Raw genomic sequence first — 20,227 nt, forward strand, 5'->3', positions numbered from 1 at the left:
TTGGCGATCTACCGGTCGATCGCGATCGACCTATTGGGCACCCCTGTTTCAGATCATTGAACCATATCCACGTCATTCTCTTCAGCACCCCCCTCGTAATCATCCTAGCACTATCTGAATTGTTCAGGGCTTGAACAAAGAATGGAGCAAGGGTGTTTGACTATGTAATACAGAAAGCAGCAATATTCAGCCATTATGAGGACAATTCTATAAAGATTGATAAAAGTTAAGCGCCAAAAATCTGTGTGCTAAGGTAGCATTTTATAAGGCCATCTGGGTGTCAAGGTTCTTTTATAGACTAAAGCAGGGGTGCCCAAAAGGTCGATCGTGATCGACCAATAGATCTCGAAGGCAATGTGAGTCGATCGCAGAGCCCATCCCAGGCTCCGTGATAGACTCGTGTTGCCTTCCGTTCTACCTGCTTCCAGACCCTGTAAAGAGGATGCTGAAGCACCGGGCCGACCAACGTTCCTCACTCGACGTCAATTCTGACGTCAGAGAGGAAGTTCTGGGCCAGCCAAATGCTGCCTGGCTGGCCCGGAACTTCCTCTCCGACAGAATTGATGTTGGGTGGGGAAGGTTGGTGGGCCCGGCTTTTCAGTGTCCTCTTTATGGTGGCGGCCTGTTCCCTGATGGCGGCAGCGGTGGTTTGGGGGAGGGCAGGGAGACAGAAAGACAGACAGGGAGACAGACAGAAAGGGGGCATGGAGAGAGAAAGAAGACATACAGAAATAAGGGGGGCAGGGAGACAGAAAGAAAAGGGGGCAGGGAGACAGTAAGAAAGACGGAGAAAAAGAAAGGGGAGAAGGGCAGGGAGAGAGGAAGAAAAAGTTGGGGGAGGGAATGAGGACTGGAGGAGAGGAAGCATACAGGAGGCTGAAAGAAGGGAAGAAATATTGGATGCACAGTCAGAAGAAGAAAGTGCAACCAGAAACTCATGAAATCACCAGACAACAAAGATAGGAAAAATGATTTTAGTTTCAATTTAGTGATCAAAATGTGTCCGGTTTGAGAATTTTTATCTGCCGTCTATATTTTGCATTATGGCCCCCTTTTACTAAACTGCAATAGCGTTTTTTAGTGCAGGGAGCCTATGAGCATTGAGAGCAGCGCAGCTCCCTGCGCAATAAACCGCTATCGCGGTTTATAAAGGGAGGGGATATATTTGTCTATTTTTTGTATAGTTGTTACTGAGGTGACATTGCATAAAGTCATCTGCCTTGACCTCTTTGAAAACCCGCGGAATATAAATGATAATTAACATTTTCTCTGTGTACAGTGTGCTTTGTATTTTTTAAAATTTTATTGTTGGTAGATCATTTTGACTTGGTCATTTTAAAACTAGCTTGCAAGCCCAAAAAGTATGGGCACCCCTGGACTAGAGTATAATTTGGCATTTCTGTGCCAACATTTAGGCGCTGTCTCTTAACCCCTTATAAAAGGCAGGTATAAATAGTAACATAGTAAATGACAACAGGTAAAGACCTGAACAGTCCATCCAGTCTGCCCAATAGTTATATGCATTATAAATGCATGATTAAGCCCTTCATGACTCCCCTGGCTCAGAATCGCCTTTTGAACTGTTAACCCATGTTTCTTTGGTTTCAATGATTTATTGTGTATAATTTAATTTAACTTACTTTTCTCAATTATTGCTATTGGCTTGGAGGATGACTGGGGGTGGGGGGATGAGTGGTGGGAGGTATGGGGGGGTTAGTTTGGTGGGGCTTTCTACTGTTTGGGGAAAACTTGGGCTTATCTGTATCAGGATGTGATTTCTGTATTTACTCGGTGCTGAGCTCAATAAAAATTATTTTGATAATAAATGCATGATTAAATTAAATTGCCTTTTTTTTTCTTTGATATTTCTGGGCTGTAGACCATAGAGGTTCACCCAGTACTGTCCTTAGGTTCCAAGAAATGGAGTTGCGGTCAAATTTCACTCCAGCACATCCAGCCCATCTTATCATTTGTGGGATACAGACCATAAAAGTCTGCCCAGCACTGTCCTCATCTTCCAAATTACTGGAGTTCCCATCAAAGCCTTCCCCAACCCATCTTAAACCGAATTACCATATATGGGACACAGACAATGCAAGTCTGCCCAGTCTAGCCTTAGTTCTTCAATTTATATCATTTATTTTCTTGTTAGAGATCCTCTTTGTTCATCGTCACCATTTTCATCTCCACCAACTCCCTCGGGAGGGCATTCCAGTCATCGACCACCTTCTTTTTAAAAAAGAATTTCCTAACATTACTCCTATGTCTAGGACTTCGCAACCTCAGTTCATGCTCTCTAGTTTTACCATTGTCCCTTCTCTAGAAAAGATTTGTTTATATATTAATACTTTTCAAGTATTTAAATGTCCATATCATATCTCCCCTGTCTCTCTTCTCATACATCTTTTGGCACAAACCCACTACCATTTTTATTGCCTTCCTCTGGACAGCTTCAAGTCTTTTTACATCCTTAGCCAAATACAGCCTCCAAAACTGTACACAATACTCCAAGTGGAACCTCACCAATGACTTTTACAGGGACATCAATGCCTCTTTTCTTCTGCTGGTTACCTAGCATCTTTCTGGCTACAGCCACCGCCTTGACACACTGTTTCATTACCTTCAAATCCTCAGACACTATCACCCCAAGATCCCTTTACCCATTCGTACATATCAGCCTCTCACCTCCTAGCACATACGGTTCCCTTAGATTTCCCAAGTGCATCACTCTGCACTTCTTTGCATTGAATTTTAGTTGCTAAACATTAAACCATTCTAAGTTTTGCAGATCCTTTTTCATGTTTTCCCATCCCTTTGGGGTGTCAGTTCTGTTACAAATTTTAGTAATGTCCGCAAAAAGGCAAACCTTAACTTCTAACACTTCGGCAATGTCACTCACAAACATATTGAACCGAATCGGCCCCAGCACCGGTCCTTGAGGCACTCCCCTAATCACCTTTCCTTTGTTCAAGTGATTTCCATTAACCATCACCCTATGGCGTCTTGTCTGTCAACCAGTTTCTAATCCAGTTCACCACTTTGGGTCCTAACTTCAGCCTATCAAGTTTTACTCCTGTAAGGAATTGTGTCAAAGGCTTTGTTGAAATCTAAGTGTGTGACTTGCTCATGCCCCGCCTTTTTGCATACCCTTAGAACATAAGACCTTTGAAGTTAAGATGGTAAAATACTTTGACACAAATATAAGAGGTCTTAACATAGATCACATTATAAACTATGGGGCCAATAACCAGCGAGCAGGAGGCAGTCTGCATAAGTGCCTCAGTTGGCGCTGACCCTGGGTATTCAGTGCCAGGCCACTTTTTTTGGCCTGTGTTAACTTACCCCTCCCCCCCCCCCTTTTATGAAGATGTGTTAGGGTTTTTTTAGCGCCATCCGATGAAAGTCTGACACTCAAAGGAATTATGTGAGCGCTGGAGCTTTTATCTCTGCGACCGGCAATAAAAAAAACCCCTAACGTGGCTTCATAAAAGGGAGCCTTAACCTGCTAAGTCAGTGCTGGCCAGTTAACAGTGGGAAAAGATAAGACAACTATTTAGGTGGTCCAATTGGTCTGCTAAACCAGCACTGAATATTGTTGGTTTTCACATAATACAGCTCAGAGATCTCAAAGTCCCTCCTTGAGGGCCGCAATCCAGTCGGGATTTCAGGATTTCCCCAATGAATATTCATTGAAAGCAGTGCATGCACATAGATCTCATGCATATTCATTGGGGAAATCCTGAAAACCAGACTGGATTGCGGCCCTCAAGGAGGGACTTTGAGACCCCCTGATATAGCTGGTTAACCTCAGCACTGACCACAAATATTCAGGAGAGATAATTGATTAACTTGTGCTGAATATTCACCATTAGGTGCTGAAAAACCATGGGGTCCTTTTATCAAGCTGCGGTAGGGGGTTTAACGTGCGTAATACTGCGCGTTAGACCACCTGCCGTACTAGCCACTAACGCCTGCATTGAGCAGGCGTTAGTTTTTTAGCCGGCCGCGGGGCTTAGCGCATGATGAAATGTCCGACGTGCTAACCCCGCAGCTTGATAAAAGGACCCCTATGTAACTGGTCAGCTGTTGTTTCTGGCCAGTTAAATAGCTTTGAATATCGGGAGGCCATAAAATTATATTGCTCTTTCACCCTCTCTGATCATCCATCCACCTCTTCTTGTATCTCTTCATCCCTCCCCAAACCCTACCTTTCCTTTGAGATTGTCATTTGACTGATTGTATGTTTTATTTATATTTGATGATATTGTCATCTTTTGCTCATTTGTGACCTAAAGAAGAAGGTATTGCCTTTCAAAGCTAGTCAAGAATGTATTAAGTTAGTCCAGTAGCAAGGTATCTTCTTATTTTTTGTTTTGTTTTATTTCTACGTATTTCTGCGAAGGAAGGTGATATTTGTTATGAAGAAGGCATGAGATATTTTATTTTCTGAAGTTGATAACCTGGAGAGAGCTTTTCCCTACTATGAGTATCATGCATACTATAATAAAGCCAATTACATATTATACAGGTGTTATACATTTCAGAGCTGGGACATGTTCACATTTCCCTCACCTCTCAGATATAGTTTATAAAGAAATGTTATATATATTTTTGCTTGCCAATATGTGGGTCAGTTTGCAGTAAGTTGCACTAGAGATTTTTAGCATGAGCCAACATAAATGCGCCAATGCTCATAAGATTTGCATCTGTAAAGTTTTCTAAATTTAGCCAGACAAAATTTCTCCAGCTAGATGTGAGCCAGCTATTTGTACAACCAGAGGTGTTTGGCTAAAATTGTCTGGTTAGTGCTTAAAACATGCTCTGAATGTTTAAATTGAAACCTCTCTTTAGAAATCACTCTAAGAAATTCTGTCTGTCAGTAGGAAAACTTTTTATAATACTGATATTTATGCAACTACTAACCTCCAAGGGCAGCCATATAAAACTTTCTGAAATTTGACCACTATGTGTTTGGAATCACAATGCAAAAAATAAAATTGCCAGAGTAAATTCTTAAGACGGTGAATTAGAGTTCAACATTTCTAAACTACCTCATTTAGCTTTGTGATTATTTTGACCGCTGTTCTTCAAATCTAATGTTCAGGGTATCGCTTCTACAGAATCAGAGCCCTGGTTTTGCTTGTGGAGGAAAATTTACTATTCCTGTAATGCAGCTTTTCTTAGTTTTCCTTTACCAGTTTAATAGTCATATACTTTTTTACAGAGTTCCAGAACAGCCCGGTCCGAGGAGGACCGTGACACGCTGTGGGATGCATGGGGTCCCTGGAGTGAATGTTCGCGCACTTGTGGAGGAGGAGCGTCTTATTCATTGAGACGTTGTCTTAGCAGCAAGTAAGCACATATGAGAGTCTTTTAATTACGGAATTGATCAGACTAGACATTTGCTATGATTTTTGTACAAGGAGTATTAAAATCATATTAACAGGATGGCTGTGTTAGAGGCGGGTTCTCTAGTTCTGACAAAAGAATTCACCGCTATAAAGCAGGTGTTATAGAACAGTGTGGTACTTCTGCACACAGACCTTTCCTTTTTTTAGGGGCCCTGAGAAGTAGAAGGAACAGTTTTTCTTTAAAGCTCTAGTTGTACAGATGATTTCTGCCATTTTCCACTTGGAGAAGCACAAAGAAAACTCATGTCTACTCCAATAAACTCAGTTGCAAATAGAAAGCCTGATAGTCTGAAAAAGCTGGGCTCTTACATTTAGGCTCCTATGTTAGACTTTGAAATATGTGTTCTATTTTCAACCAGATTTAAGAGCCTAACATGCTCATTTTCAAGAGAGAAAAATGCCTCAAAAGCAATGCAAAGTGTGTGTGTGGGGGGGAGGGGTAATGCAGGAACAAGGGGTAAAGACATGAATGAGGTTATTCTAAAGCACAGGTGTCAAAGTCGGTCCTCGAGGGCCAGAATCCAGTCGGGTTTTCAGGATTTCCCCAATGAATATGCATGAGATCTATGTGCATGCACTGCTTTCAATGCATATTCATTGGGGAAATCCAGAAAACCCGACTGGAATCCGGCCCTCGAGGAGGGACTTTGACACCCCTGTTCTAAAGCAAGGAGAAGATGAGGACACCGGGAGGGTAGATGCTAAACTTGGGGGTAGGATAGGGACAGACAGGGCCAACTCAATCATGAGGCATTGAGCCAGGGAGATGGTGATAGAGGGTGCCAAAATCCCAGTTCAGTCTACCTTCAGACTTCTAGAGGGATACCAGACTGAGATTTTGGCATCCTTTATGACCAGCATCCTGAGTCAGTGCCTCATCTGGTTCAGCAGTGGGGAAAGGATGAGGAGGACTTGAGAAAGGGGGGATATACTGAATTATATGTGGGGAATTGGGTGGAGGCAGACTAGGGGCACAGATACCAGATTGTGGGGAGGGGAGGGAATAGAAAAATTGGTTCAGGGCACCACAGTCCCTTGAGCCAGCTCTGGGGACAGGGACAGGAACACAAAAGGAAGATGGACAGGACAAATAGGGGTGCAGAGAGAAGAAAGATGATGGGCATGAGTCCCGGCAAATACAGATGAAACTAGAAAAAAAACAAAAACCCACAGGAAAGAGACACTGGGCCAAAGTAATGGAAACATAAACTGTTCAAATAACAAAGGTAAAAAAAAAGTATTTTATTTTGAATTTCATAGTAAAATGAATATGACAGGTTTTAGAAATACATCTCTCTGATATCTTGCAATCAGTGTAGCCAGACCTGTCATTTTGGGTGGGCCTTCCAAAATTTACCCTCTCCTTTCCCCTGCATTTCTCGCCCTCTCCTCCCCCCCCCCCCCCAGATACAGCATTTGCCCCCTTCCCCTGCAAGTAGCCCAGCAACTCCTCCTCTCTCTGAGTTTCTCTCCCCACTTTACCTCAGTACCTTTGCCAACAGCAGAAGCACTGAGGCACATCCACTGCCTGTACTGGTACCACAGGCTGCTGTGTCTCACCAGAGAAAAAAACAGGAAGTGATGTCAGCGAGTGCAGGATGAACAGAGGGAAACCCATGGAGCCAGCACAGGCAATGGGTGTGCATCGCTACTGCTGCCAGCAAAGGTGCTGAGATAGAGCAAGGATAAGGTATTGCCAGGCTGCAGGTGGGGGGAAAATGCCTCTAGGGGGAGAGGCTGCTACTGCACTGTTGTGGGGGCCAGGCATACTCATGGTATCCTCATCCTCCATGCTTTTCCAGCATCTGTCCTCTAGGTGTCCCACCCAGGCCCACCCTTAATTACACCACTACTTGTAATTCAGTTTCTATTTCTTGTGTTTGTTGTATAAGCAGAGTCTAATTTCTTTTCGTTCCAATGCTGTGTTTTTGCTTTCATATCTCTGTTACTGACATGTGATCCCTTGTGCCATATTTGTTGGAGTGCAGTGGTTAGAGCTATTGCCTTGGCTTCCTGAGCGGACTGCTGGACATGATGGACCACTGGTCTGACTCAGCAGTGGCGATTCTTATGTTCTTAGGTTGTGGGTTTGAATTCCACACTGCTCCAAGTCAGTTAATCCTCATTGCCCCAGGTACATTAGATAGAGTGGGAGCCCACTGGGACAGTTAGGGAATAATTGAGTACCTGAATAATTTGTAATACACATAGAGTACCTGAATAATTTGTAATACACATAGAATTGTAGGATATGTGGAATATAAATTATTAAAAAATAAAATAAAATAAAATTTTCTTCACACTTCTACCTCTAACCCTCTGTTGTAGTTCCTTCCTATTTCTCCTACTGTAAACCGCGTCGAGCTCTACGAACGTGGAGATCATGCGGTATACAAACCTAAGGATTAGATTAGATATATATATTTTGTTCTTGTGACCAAGATGTACTATTTTGTTAGCTTGTAGTTTCTGTGCAGAGATTTGTAGCACGGCAGTCTCTCTTTTTTCACTAGGTCATCTATTAGAGCTCTAGGGCCTGTTTTAATATTTAAAATGCTGCCTTTTCATGGATAAATTTGCTCCTCTTTGAGTTCTGGGAGTTACTGCTGTTATGATATCTGAGTGTGCTTTTGAGGGCAGATTGAGACATCCAGGTTTTACTATATTGAAAGCAATGGAAGAAAAACCCAGATGTCTCAATCCGTCTTCCATTTTCTGGAGCCATATGGTATCCCTGGCTTTTGCACAAGTTTGTGCATAATATTTTATATTGAGGGGACTGTGTGTTGGCCCTCTTGAGGCTACATCAAAATAGTAATGTAATTTTAGTTTGTTACAATATCAGAGAGGCTTTTACAAAATGTTGCAAGGTCTGATGTGTGTTGAGGTGGCTGTTTATAGCAGAATTTTGTCTGATCAGGTTTAAATTACAAGGTACTGTCTCTCAAGGGATTTTACAAACAGCTGAATTGTTTCCATAGATGTGTATGTGGTTTAGTTAGTAAGTGCCTGAAATAATTGTTTAAAATATGAAATATGCCATGATACAGAAATCCATTTGTAGGTTCACATGAAGACATTAACTTAACAATAAAAGTAGCCAACAGCTATTCCTCAGGCCTCAGTCCCTTCACCTCAGTGCCAAATTTATACCCCAAATGCACCAAGAGAAAAGTCCCACTTATTGGCCTTCATTCTCACTTAGGATGAACCACCCTTGGAATCTCTCCTTCCTTCTCCTGCTCCAGCAGTTTCTTTCCCCTCTCTCTACCACCCCCCCTGTTGAAAGAAAGAAAGGAAAAAATGAAGGAAGAAAGAGGAAGGAGGAAGAAAGAAAGAGGAAGGAAGAAGAAAGAAAGAGGAAGGAAGGAAGGAAGGAAGAGGAAGGAAGGAAGGAAGAAAGAGGAAGGAAGGAAGGAAGAAAGAGGAAGGAAGGAAGGAAGAAAGAGGAAGGAGGAAGAAAGAAAGAGGAAGGAGGAAGAAAGAAAGAGGAAGGAGGAAGAAAGAAAGAGGAAGGAGGAAGAAAGAAAGAGGAAGGAGGAAGAAAGAAAGAGGAAGGAAGAAGAAAGAAAGAGGAAGGAAGAAGAACGAAAGAAAGAAAGAGGAAGGAAGAAAGAAAGAAAGAGGAACGAAGGAAGAAGGAAGGAAGAAAGAAAGAAAGAAAGAAACAGGAAGGAAGGAAGAAAGAAAGATTGTTATGGAGCTGCTGTCTAGGCTGCTTAGCTGATGTCTCTGCTGGTTTTGCTTATTCTTATATGAACTTCTTGTTTATAAGGTGCAAAGCAACAGAGTCATTAGCAGGGTGACCTAAACAGTGGCATGTCTTTGTCACATTTGTTTCTGCAGGAAGCAACTTGGCTTGTAGGGGGCTAAGGAAGATGTGCCAGGGCCCTGGCCTGCCGGGATCTGACCTCATCTCTTCTATATTCTATGTAACATTTATGTCCCACTGTAATCTCCAATCAGATTCTAGGTGTCTATCAATATTTAAAAATAAAACATCTTGGGGTCCTTTTATTAAGGTGTGCTAGCCGTTTTAGCGCGCGCTAAACACTAACACGTCCATTATATCCTATGGACGCATTAGCGTTTAGTGAAATAGCTATCGTGCCTTAGAAAAAGGATCCCCAAGTTCTTTGCAAATTTACAATATATCAATTAAAATAATGAGTTTATTTTTTCAAAAGATATAACATGAAGAAACTTTCCTTAATTCAGTAGGAAGATCATTCCAAAGTTTGGTTCCTACATATTCTAAATATTTACTCATCAAAGACTTGAAATGAATATACAGTATTTACTTGTTGAACAACTGATTGTCAAAGAATGCTGGAAACAAGAAGCAATCCTACTTACTGGAAAGGATAAATATCTTAATTAACCTTCAGGTCCCATACCACAGAACATTTTATATATCAATGTAACTACTTTACTTTAAAATTTATTCTCTTCTTAACTGTCAACCAATGCAATTGATTTAAAAACGGAGTCACCCAATCACATTTCTTAGCTTTGAATATCAGAATCGCCCCTGTGTTCTGAAGCAATTGCAACCTGTATTTCAACTTCAGTACAATACCACAGTACCATGAATTACAGTAATCTAACTGGTATAAAACAATTTCCCTATTGACTGAAAACTATTAGTAGAAAGGACAGAAGTACTGCACGTAGTTGACATAATTGAAAAAACTCCCTCTTACTCAATTCATTAACTTGGTTCTCAAAAGTCAAACTGCAATCCAGTATAATACCCAACACCCTAGATTTCTTCTCAAATATAATTATCTTACCAGTAGACAATACCTGCTGGGTCCATCCATAAATGTTTTCCCAGGGCCCCATAGATGGTTTAAAGTGCCCCTGTATATAGATATATGACTTGATCCACTGGCTCTGGTATAAAGAGACTACTACCTGTTTGACCAGATGAAGGTGCTTATTATGGCTGGTTGGATTGCAAGACTAGTGGTATTGAGATGTTTTTCTGAGCCATCGCTTCTCTTTATGTGTTTTATAGAGGAATGTGCCAGAGCATGGAGGGTGAGAGGAGAGAGATGACAGGGGGAAGGGAAGGAATACAGAGATGCCAGGGTGAATGGGAGGGAAGGGAAGGAGACAGAGATGCCATGGGGGGAGGGAAGTTGGCAGAGATGATAAGGGAGGGGAGGAAAGGGAAGGAGGCAAGGGAAGGGAAGGAAAGAAGAGACAGCTGAAGCTGAAATGAATTATGTATAAAGGGGAGAAGGAGCACAGGCTGGAATGAAGGGGTGAGGATAATTTAAGAAAGGGGCATAGAAAGAGGGAAGATGACATATGAAGAGAGAGAGAAGGTGGACAGTGGATGGAAGCGGCAGAGACAAAAAGGGTAGACAGTGGAGGGAAGGGGGAGGGCAGAAGCTTGATGGAAAGATGAGAGTGAAGAGAAGATGAGGAAAGCAGAAACCAGAGATGACAAAAGAAAGAAAAAATTTTTTTTGTTGCTTTAGAATAAAGTAGTATTGTAGCTGTATTAATAAACATTTATAAATAGAAAATGGAAATAAGGTAATCTTTTTATTGGATTAATTTTAATACATTTTTTACTAACTTTCGGAGACCAAAAACCCCTTCCTCAGGTCAGGACAGGCTACCATAACAGCAATATACTGTACTGACCTAAGGAAGGAGGTTTTGGTCTCTGAAAGCTTATTGAAAAATGTATTAGTACAATATTTTTTTATTTTATTGGTGGCTCTGTTTCTTTGGGCACTTATTGTAGTGCCCCTGTGTTAGTATTTGTGATTCAAGTACCTGTTTTGTTTCTGATGACAATTAGTAGTGTGTTTCATTACTATTTTAGTACAATAAAATGGCATTAAAGATAATGCCATTTTATTGTTCTAAAATAATAATGAGTCAAAATGTTGTGTGATCGTGGCACCGAGGTACTCCCCTCTTCAAACCCAGTATGCACCCAAAAAGAGGGAGAAAAAGCCTCAGCCTAATGTAGCAGTATAGAACCAAAAGGTACAAATCAAAACTGCCTTTGATACTTTCACTGGCAAAAAACTCCCTCACAGAACAGCTCAAGTTTAGAAAAGGGCAAAGTCACCCGGAGGCACGCTCAAGGACATAGCTGACAAGAGACAAATTGAGCTCCAATTCTGTCACGTCTTCTCCAATCTTCCCAACAAGCGACCTTGTTTCACCAATGTTTGACTCATCAGGGGAACAAACAATACAGCCTTGAAAAGTACAGCCATGCTGAGACCAGCCCCAGCCTTTGTTCTGAGATTCCAAGTGTGCCGTGGTACACTGAGGAGGAAAAGAGGCGCCTGCCAGCTGACTTCCCTACGCAGTATAGCGCCAGCGCTGCCCAATTCGCCGAAGGCCTGCACGTTTCCCACTTCTCTCGAGTGTCCTCCAGCTTCCCCCCTGGCCTCCCGGTCTCACCTTTAAAGCTAATTACAGCAGCCTGCAGAGGATCGCCAGTAGGTAAAATGATTTTATTTTCAATATAGTGATTGAAATGTGTCAGTTTTGAGAATTTATATCTGCTGTGTATATAAAAAATGCATGGAAAAAAAATTGCATTACAATTAGTAAAGGGGATGGGATCTGGGGCAGAGCTTGGGTGGGCCTAGGGAGGCCTGTGGTTAGGGTATTCAGCTGATATTTGTTAGACCTAGGGGTACTTAGCTTGAAGTAGTTGAGAAACACTGCTGTAGGCAATCAGCTGGCGCCAGTGCCTCTCCTTCTCTTCGGCCCTCTTCCCTGCTGGCACCCCATACTGGCGTCTCAGAGTCCATCCGGAGGGCCTATGCACATGCCCGGACTTCAACATGATGATGTCATCACGGCGACGTCCGCGCACATCTGGGTACCTCAAGCCGTGGCCACTACCTGTAGTGTGCCCCGGCTCGAGAAAGCTTGAGAGATACTGGTTTAGTAGCTTGGAAACAAGAGTATTTCTAAAACTTAATGCTAAACTTGAACAGTTATAGTGGGCATTGATATTCTTTTGTCTGTTTGGTTTCTCACTGAAAAGACAATAAGCCATGTCCTATAGGTTAATGTTAAGGATTGCCTGTATAGGTTTCATGGTTCCTGGAAATGACTGCGAGAAAAGCACTCTACATATATTCAAAAGTCCCTCCTCTGCTGATCCAGATGCTAGTTTTTATGCAATCTAAATCATCTTACCCTTTTGTCAGTGCAGAAAGAGTATTCTCTTGATATTGAACAGGCTTCTCCCTCTCTATTTCCTATCTTTTCTTGCCTTCTTCCCCCATTTCCCCACTATGTCATATGTATCCTTTTCTCTCATTACACTGTAAATTGCCTTGAGCCTGTACAGGTATGTGTGCCGCACAAATACTAGATTAGAGTTACCATATGGCTCTAGAAAAAGGAGGATGGATTGAGATATCCGGGGTTTACTTCCATTGAAAGCAATGGAAGTAAAACCCAGATGTCTCGATCTGTTCTCCTTACTACCATTGCTTTCAATGGAAGTAAAACCCGGAAATGTCAATCTGTTCTCTTTTTTCTGGAACCATATGGTAACCCTAAAAAGGAGAATATAGAAATTGAGGAGGCTCTCAAATTGCTCCTCCTTAAGCAGGCCCCAGATCGCAAATTTTTTAGGATTTTCTCTTCCCTATAATCTCAAGAATTCCATTAGCTATTTAATAAAAAGGTTCCAAGTCCTGTTGCTTCATAAATGCAAAGAAAATCATGTTTGAGAAACCTGGGAAGGATCCCTCATTAGTTAAGAATTACCATCACATATTGCTTATCAGTGTCAATTGCAAAATCTGTGCCAAATTTATTAGCTTATAGACTGCGTGCAGTACTAGTCTCTATAATTCATATAGACCAAAATGGCTTTATGGCTGGTTAGTCAACAGCAGATTACATCTATCTTTTTTGCAATATCATGGCATTGTTGAAGAATCTGGAATTTCCCATGCTAGCATTCTCATTAGATGCAGAGCATGGCTACCACGGCTTAGTAAAAGAGGGCCTTTATGCTCTAGCCCAGTGGTTCCCAACCCTGTCCTGGAGGATCACCAGCCAGTCAGGTTTTTGGGATAACCCTAATGAATATGCATGAGAGAAATTTGCATATAATGGAGGTGACAGGCACGCAAATCTGCTCCATGCATATTAATTAGGGCTATCCTGAAAACCTGACTGGCTGGTGGTCCTCCAGGACAGGGTTGGGAGCTTGAATATTGACTTAACCAAGCAAGTGCTAGCTGGCTTTTTAAAAAAAAAAATGCAAATTCAATACAATCCATTTAGGACAGGCATAAATTTTGAGTTTTTGTACTAGCAGCAGACCAAAAAGTGATTTCTGCCGCTAGCTAAATATCTTCCAGAGACTCTTCTCAGCTCTTGTTTCCTTACAGTGGAGTACAAGACAGATCTGCCCCTTATCCTCATTGATATTTAATATTGTCCTGGAGCCCTTGGCTATTGCCATCAGACAGGACCAAGGGATCAAAGGCATTTGGACTAGAAGGTGCCTTGCAAGATAACTGTGTGCTGACAATAACATGGCCTCCATTTTTGATGGTTCTGTACTCATACTGTTAGATCAAATAATGTTTCAGAAGCTTCTGACTACAAAATCAACTGGGACCAAACAGAGGCTCTCTCCTCTTGAGAAATTCATGCTGCAGGGCCAGATCAACTCTTACCCACTCCATTGAAATAGTAGTTCAATAAAATATCTAGGCATGTGGTTTTGTCCCACTCTGGAAGAAATTAGGGTTAAAAACATTGACGCCGTATGTTTGGTGGTTTAGGGGAGTGTCTTCAGAAATTATCCCCATTGCTCTTGTCATTGTGGGGCAGGCTGCAGGCCATTAAGATAGTGACAAGTTTCCAAGTTAAACTATATTTTAGGCTCAATTTCCCTTTTGTTTCTCAGTGGTTTTATAAGAAATTAGAAAGTGTGTTGACCAGATTTCTGTGGAATAACAAGACAATCTGGATTGTATTACATAAGCTAAAATTAAACAAACTGCTAGTTGGTGTGAACTTCCAGGATTTCTATCATTTTCTCTTGGTCTTTTATTCTTCATCCAGACAGTGCCTGTGTTTTTTTACAGCAGGAAAGCAAGGAGAAACCAGTCAGCTTGCTTACAGGGTTGGATTTCTGAATCAAATTTCTTTACAGTTCTCTCCATGTATGTGTGCTTTTGCATTGCTTAAGAACATCTCAATGGTATGTTCATCAGTAGAGGCAGAGGATGTGCCTCCTTCCAAGAAAATACACTTCTTGTACACTAGTAAGATTAATAAAATTTCCGTCTCTTAGAAGCCCTGGCATGAGAAAGGCATCTACATCCTGGCCTAGATGACAGTGGATGAAATCCACTGATTAGCTGCTGATAGAATTTGGACTTCCTAATAAATTTTACATTCAATGTCCCCAACTACTGCACTCCATAAAAAGTAGTGCTATTCTTCCAAGGAATGTGAATGAAGACTTGGAAAATGGGGCTCCTCTGAGTGTTCTGCATCTCTTTTCCATCACTATCTTTTGTAGACATGGAAAAAATCTGGGAGAAAGAAGTCCATTGGGATGCATCAACAAAAAGTCAACCAAAAGTCTCTGTAGTTTATGACTTGAACTCTAGTCAAGGTGACTGAGGTTGATAATGCAATTGGTCCAAATTATTAGTCGTGTAAAACTGCAAGAGGCCTGCTATCTCATATGGTCTTTGCAAATTCAGCAGCTTATCGATCCAACATATTGCAGTTTTTTAATACTGTTTTGGGTCTTAATGTGTAATGTGGAAATCTGCCTTCATTCAGCTTCTGTGTCCAAGAAATAGTCTAAATCATTAGACTTCATGCAGTCAGTTACCCACAAGGTGGTTCTAAGTCGCTGGAAAGATAATTCCCCATTGGGTATGAATTCGTGGTGGAACTCTGTGTGCCTATCCCAAAAATTTAAGAAAGTGGTAAAAGAGAGGTGGGATTATTTAAAACAGCATGATAACATGAGGAATTTGTCTTCAGAGGTTGATGAGCAGGGAGCATCCATTTTCTTCACAGCTGCATTCTGCTTTTGTAAGTTGTTAATTTTTATGTGCATGATCTGATATTCTTCAATAAAACTATTTGAACTAAAAACATAGGGGTTGATATTCAAAGTGATTTAAATGACCAGGAAAAATTGCTTTGAACAGGGCTAACCGGTTATATTCAGCAGCATACCCGATTTGCGCCTAAATCAAAACTGTCTATTTTGTGGGCAGTCCGGCGGTGGAGTAAGCATTTATCCAGTTACTTGCCAATATTCAGCACTTAACTGGATATACTGTATAGGATCGCATAGAACACAATCCTATCTTTATCCAGTTAAATGCTGAATATTGCACTTAACAATATCAGTTTTATCTGGCTGTATATAACCGGATATTCAATGCTGGTGACTGAACATGGTCTAGCTTTGGATATCCTGGGATACTGCTGGGGGTGGCCAATAAACACTGTTCCCTCTAAGCCAGTGGTCTCAAACTTGCGGCCCGCCAGGTACTATTTTGAGGCCCTCGGTATGTTTATCATAATCACAAAAGTAAAATAAAACAGTTTCTTGATCATATGTCTCTTTAGCTATAAATTATAACATTATTATTAAGACATAGCCAAAAGGAAAGGTTTATAAATATAAAGAGTTTTACCTCTTGCAAAATTGTCATTTCTTTAATAAGACATTAACTATTTTTTCTGAAGCCATCCAAATACCTGCACATCCAAAATGTGGCCCTGCAAAGAGTTTGAGTTTGAGACCACTGCTCTGAATGAGAGCCTGCCACCCACAGTACTGGCAGTAGGGGGCACTGTTTCACTATCACATTTTCAATAATGAGGGACAGGCACATTTTGCAGGACTCCAGGGAAGCCGCCCATCCGTAGCAACTGAAAATACAATATTGAAGCATGACACACCCACACACCCACACCCACACACCTACACACACCCCCACACACCCCAATACAGTTGGAGGATTCTTGCTGAGCTTAGAGGGAATGGCACCAACAACATGCTGACCTTCCCTGCTGAATATTAACCCCATAATAGAATTTATTGTGCAGTTAAAAGGAAGCAGTTTATCTGTTCATTCACAGACACAAATCAGAAGAAAAGAGAAGGGAATCATAATGGAAAATATAGATATAGATGCTGGGTATCTGACTGTTTAAAGTGCCTGTCCTGGTCTAACCAGACATTTTCAGTGGCACTTATCCAATAACCCTCACAACCCTCCCTTTTATGATTTTTTTTTTCTCGAAGTATTTAATCTCTTACCATTTCTCGCCTTTGCCTTTTGGTCCCCCCTTCTAATTTTCTTTTTCTTTTTATTCTTTTTTAATAACATTTGAGAAATGTAAACCGTTTACCATATTTCCCCACATATAGGCCACCCCTCTGCATAGGCCGCATCCATATATAGGCTGCAGAAAAGGGCGGCCTATGTTTAAAAACCGGAAGATAAGCCGCCCCATGGTATTAGCCGTGGCTTATCTTACGGTACCTCCCCTGCCTTTTAAAATCTTCCCCCCACCCCCGGTACCTTTTTCGGAGCCCCCTGGACGGCGGACGGCAAATCTCCAGCAGTGCATTGCAGCTGCAATCTCTTCGGCATCCGGCCTGCTCCCGCACCACCCACTGAATGGCCGACATCTGCTCTTGCGGGACTCGCAAGAACTGATGTCAGCCACTCAGTCAAGCAGTGCGGGGGCAGGCCGTATGCCAAAGAGATCGCGGCTGCCTTGCACCGCTGGAGATTCACCGTCCAGGGGGTTCTGAAAAAGGTACCAGAGTGGGGGGGGGATGATTTACAATTGCTGCATAGGCCACCCCATATAACTAGGCCGCTACCCATACATGGGTTTGTAAAACCCATGTATAGGCTGCAGTCTATATATGGGGAAATACGATAGGTATATATTTGATAAACGGTATATCAAAAATTAAACTTGGAAACTTAGTGTACCTGATTAGATTATGAACTGTTCAGATGGGTGTGTCAGTGGACAGTATGTCACAAGAGGAATAAACTTGGAAAACTTATGAAACATCATCTTTGTGTAACAGTACAGTACCAGTAGCTATTCCTTCTCTCATAAATCCCTCCCACTTCATACCTACCCCAAACCTTCAACCCATAGAGTATTCCCATCTGAATTACACTTCCAAAAAGATGAATGGGGACAGGATTTCCTGCTTCATTCAAAAACCCCAAATTAAAAATGGTAACCAGAAAGGGGCAATCATAAAAGCTTTCTTCACAAAAAGCAGTTACTTTGGAGGTCATTCTGTATTGTCAGTTTTGCACAGGAGGACCCTCATATTCTACATCTTCCCCCCACTATCCTATTATAGTTCTCCCTCTAACCCCACAATCTTGTTTATAGTCTGTAACTATAATCCCTACCCTTTTCTTTTGACTAGATTGTGCACCACATAGAAGGCATTGTCCAATATACAGGTTACAAACCCTGAATCAATGTGAAACTTCAAACACATATGTATGGAGTTTGCAGAATCAGTGGCATAGTAAGGGCTCTGTCTTTGCAGAGGCACTCAAGAGAATAAGTCTTCCCTGATCCAAAGAGAGGGGTGAGGGGAAGAGACAGCCCAACTAGAGCAACCTACCAAAATTTATTGAAGTAAATGGGAAGCCCTTAGTCTCACAGCCAGCAGTGGGAACAAACCCCTAATGCACCAGCTATCACAGTCATACACCCAAAAGGGTATTATCTGTGAAACATCCCTGGGCTAGCCCAAGTGCAAATTTAACGTGAATAACTAGTGCACAAACCAGTGTGCTAAAAGTGAAAATAAATTAAATAATCGGATAAACACATCAATAGGTTAGTTGAGCTGTCTGCCCCTCAACTGAGGGTACAGCAGCGTCCAAAATCAGCCAAGCCAGCAGTCACAAGCTGAACATGAAATTGATAGGTACTTAGCTTCTCTGTAGAAATCTGGAGTAAGTAAATGAATAGCCAGCATGAATTGAACCCCAGCATTGGTCTCCATACCTAAAGAAGGATATAAAACTGCTAGAGAGGGTGCAGAGACGAGCAACGAAACTAGTGAAAGGTATGGAGAACCTGGACTACGAGGAACGACTTAGGAGACTGGGGTTGTTCTCCCTTGAGAAGAGGAGACTGCAAGGGGATCTGATCGAGACTTTCAAAATACAGAAAGGATTCGACAAAATGGAGCAGGGAAAGCAGTTATTTACAATGTCCAATGTGACACGGACTAGAGGACATAGACTGAAGCTGAGAGGGGATAGGTCCAGGACGAATATCAGGAAGTTCTGTTTCACGCAGCTAGTGGTGGACACCTGGAATGATTTCCCAGAGGAAGTAATTGCAGAATCTACTGTTCTAGGATTTAAGGGTGGCATAGAGTGATACGGGTAAGGGTAAATTAGATGCACATCTCCCTTGAGAAGCATAAAGTGATATGGGGACTAAAACTCTGCCAGGGTAGACCTGGCGGGGCCTCCACGTGTGCGGATCACCGAACTTGATGGACCCAGGGTCTGATCCGGAGATGGCAGTTCTTATGTTCTTATGTCCAACGGGGCTCAGTTTCAAGGGAAAACCCCCTTCCTCAGGAACCAGCTCTGCTATCACTGTACGCTCTCAAGGTAACCAGCAAAAATAGTCAGGCAAGTTGAAAATAGCGCTGGACAGAGAGGAAAGCCTCCAAGAATCTAGCTGCAGAACGTCTGAACGTTAGACGTAAACATGCCACATGATACTAAACCCGGGCAATTTAAAACACACCGGGAACAGATAACATCCCGGTGAAGCCGGACAGGAGGAAAAGATTCTTTGAAAAGAGCACAAAGGTGACATGAATGTACACTTATATGAAAATTATTAATGAGAGCAAAAGAACCAATCAAATGGCACAATGCCACTCAATAAACTCATTTAGCCCCAATGGGTGCAATGATTGGAGCTCAAAAATCCAGTATTGTTCCCTCCACTGTAAAAAAGTCAATTTGTCACCATTAAAATCCTCGGGAAATCGTTGCCTTTCCTCCTCTTCACCCCCGCCCCCCCCCCTACATATCTCTTGAAATGTTCGCCAGTGCGAGCAACGTTTTCCACCTGTTGCTCGTGCCAGCCTCGACTCTCTTCTGACATCACATCCTGGTTGTGGGACCAGGATGTGACATCAGAAGGGAGCCGAGGCAGGCGCGAGCAGCAACTAGAACAGTGTGTCGAAGGTGTGCCGCGAGACACTGGCAAGGAGGAGAGGTGCCAGCTGACTGCTTACAGGATGTGCCTGAGTCCATTAGAGGTTTATGTTAGACAATAGATTGTTCTTTATTTAAGGTTTCTGATTCCTACACACATCCAGGGAGGAGGGTTGGAAATGGGAGGGGTGGGGTGGGATTAAGTGATTTTCTAATATATTTATGTACAAACATAAGTGCTGTGTTTTTATGATATTATATGTATGTATACTTGTTGGCACTTTTTTCAGTTTTAAAAATGAATAAAGAATTAAAAAAAAAAAAAGAGTACAGTGTTAAAAACCAGAAAAGATCACTGAATCCTTCCTAGGTTTGGTTCCCTGAATAACTAAATAATAAAATGAAAGTAAATGCTTACAGTTGCAGCTGGCCTTCCGCCAGTCTACTACAGCTGGCTTCGTACACTAGTCCGTACCCGGCTGGCTACGCTCACCAGTCCAATTATTCCTCATTCTACTCCAGCATCCCCCTCCTCCCCCACAGACGGTACTAGGCTTAGGGCCACAGCTGGAGGGCATCCGTACATTC

The 20,227-nt window shown here is 42.1% G+C and overlaps 1 protein-coding gene across 4 annotated transcripts in view; it reads left to right on the plus strand.

The window, feature by feature from the left end:
* The window catches only part of ADAMTSL1 (ADAMTS like 1), a 1,156,072-nt gene that overhangs the window by 663,999 nt on the left and 471,846 nt on the right, over positions 1-20,227 (plus strand). For 3 of the 4 annotated variants that reach the window (XM_033920609.1, XM_033920600.1, XM_033920618.1), the window contains one exon: positions 5,225-5,352. The exons of the other annotated variant lie outside the window; for it this stretch is intronic. In XM_033920609.1, the coding sequence (XP_033776500.1) occupies positions 5,225-5,352 (128 nt within the window). The remainder of the gene's footprint in view (positions 1-5,224; positions 5,353-20,227) is intronic. 4 annotated transcript variants of the gene reach the window in all.

This window comes from Geotrypetes seraphini, chromosome 1, assembly GCF_902459505.1.
Source record: "Geotrypetes seraphini chromosome 1, aGeoSer1.1, whole genome shotgun sequence".
NCBI lineage: Eukaryota > Metazoa > Chordata > Amphibia > Gymnophiona > Dermophiidae > Geotrypetes > Geotrypetes seraphini.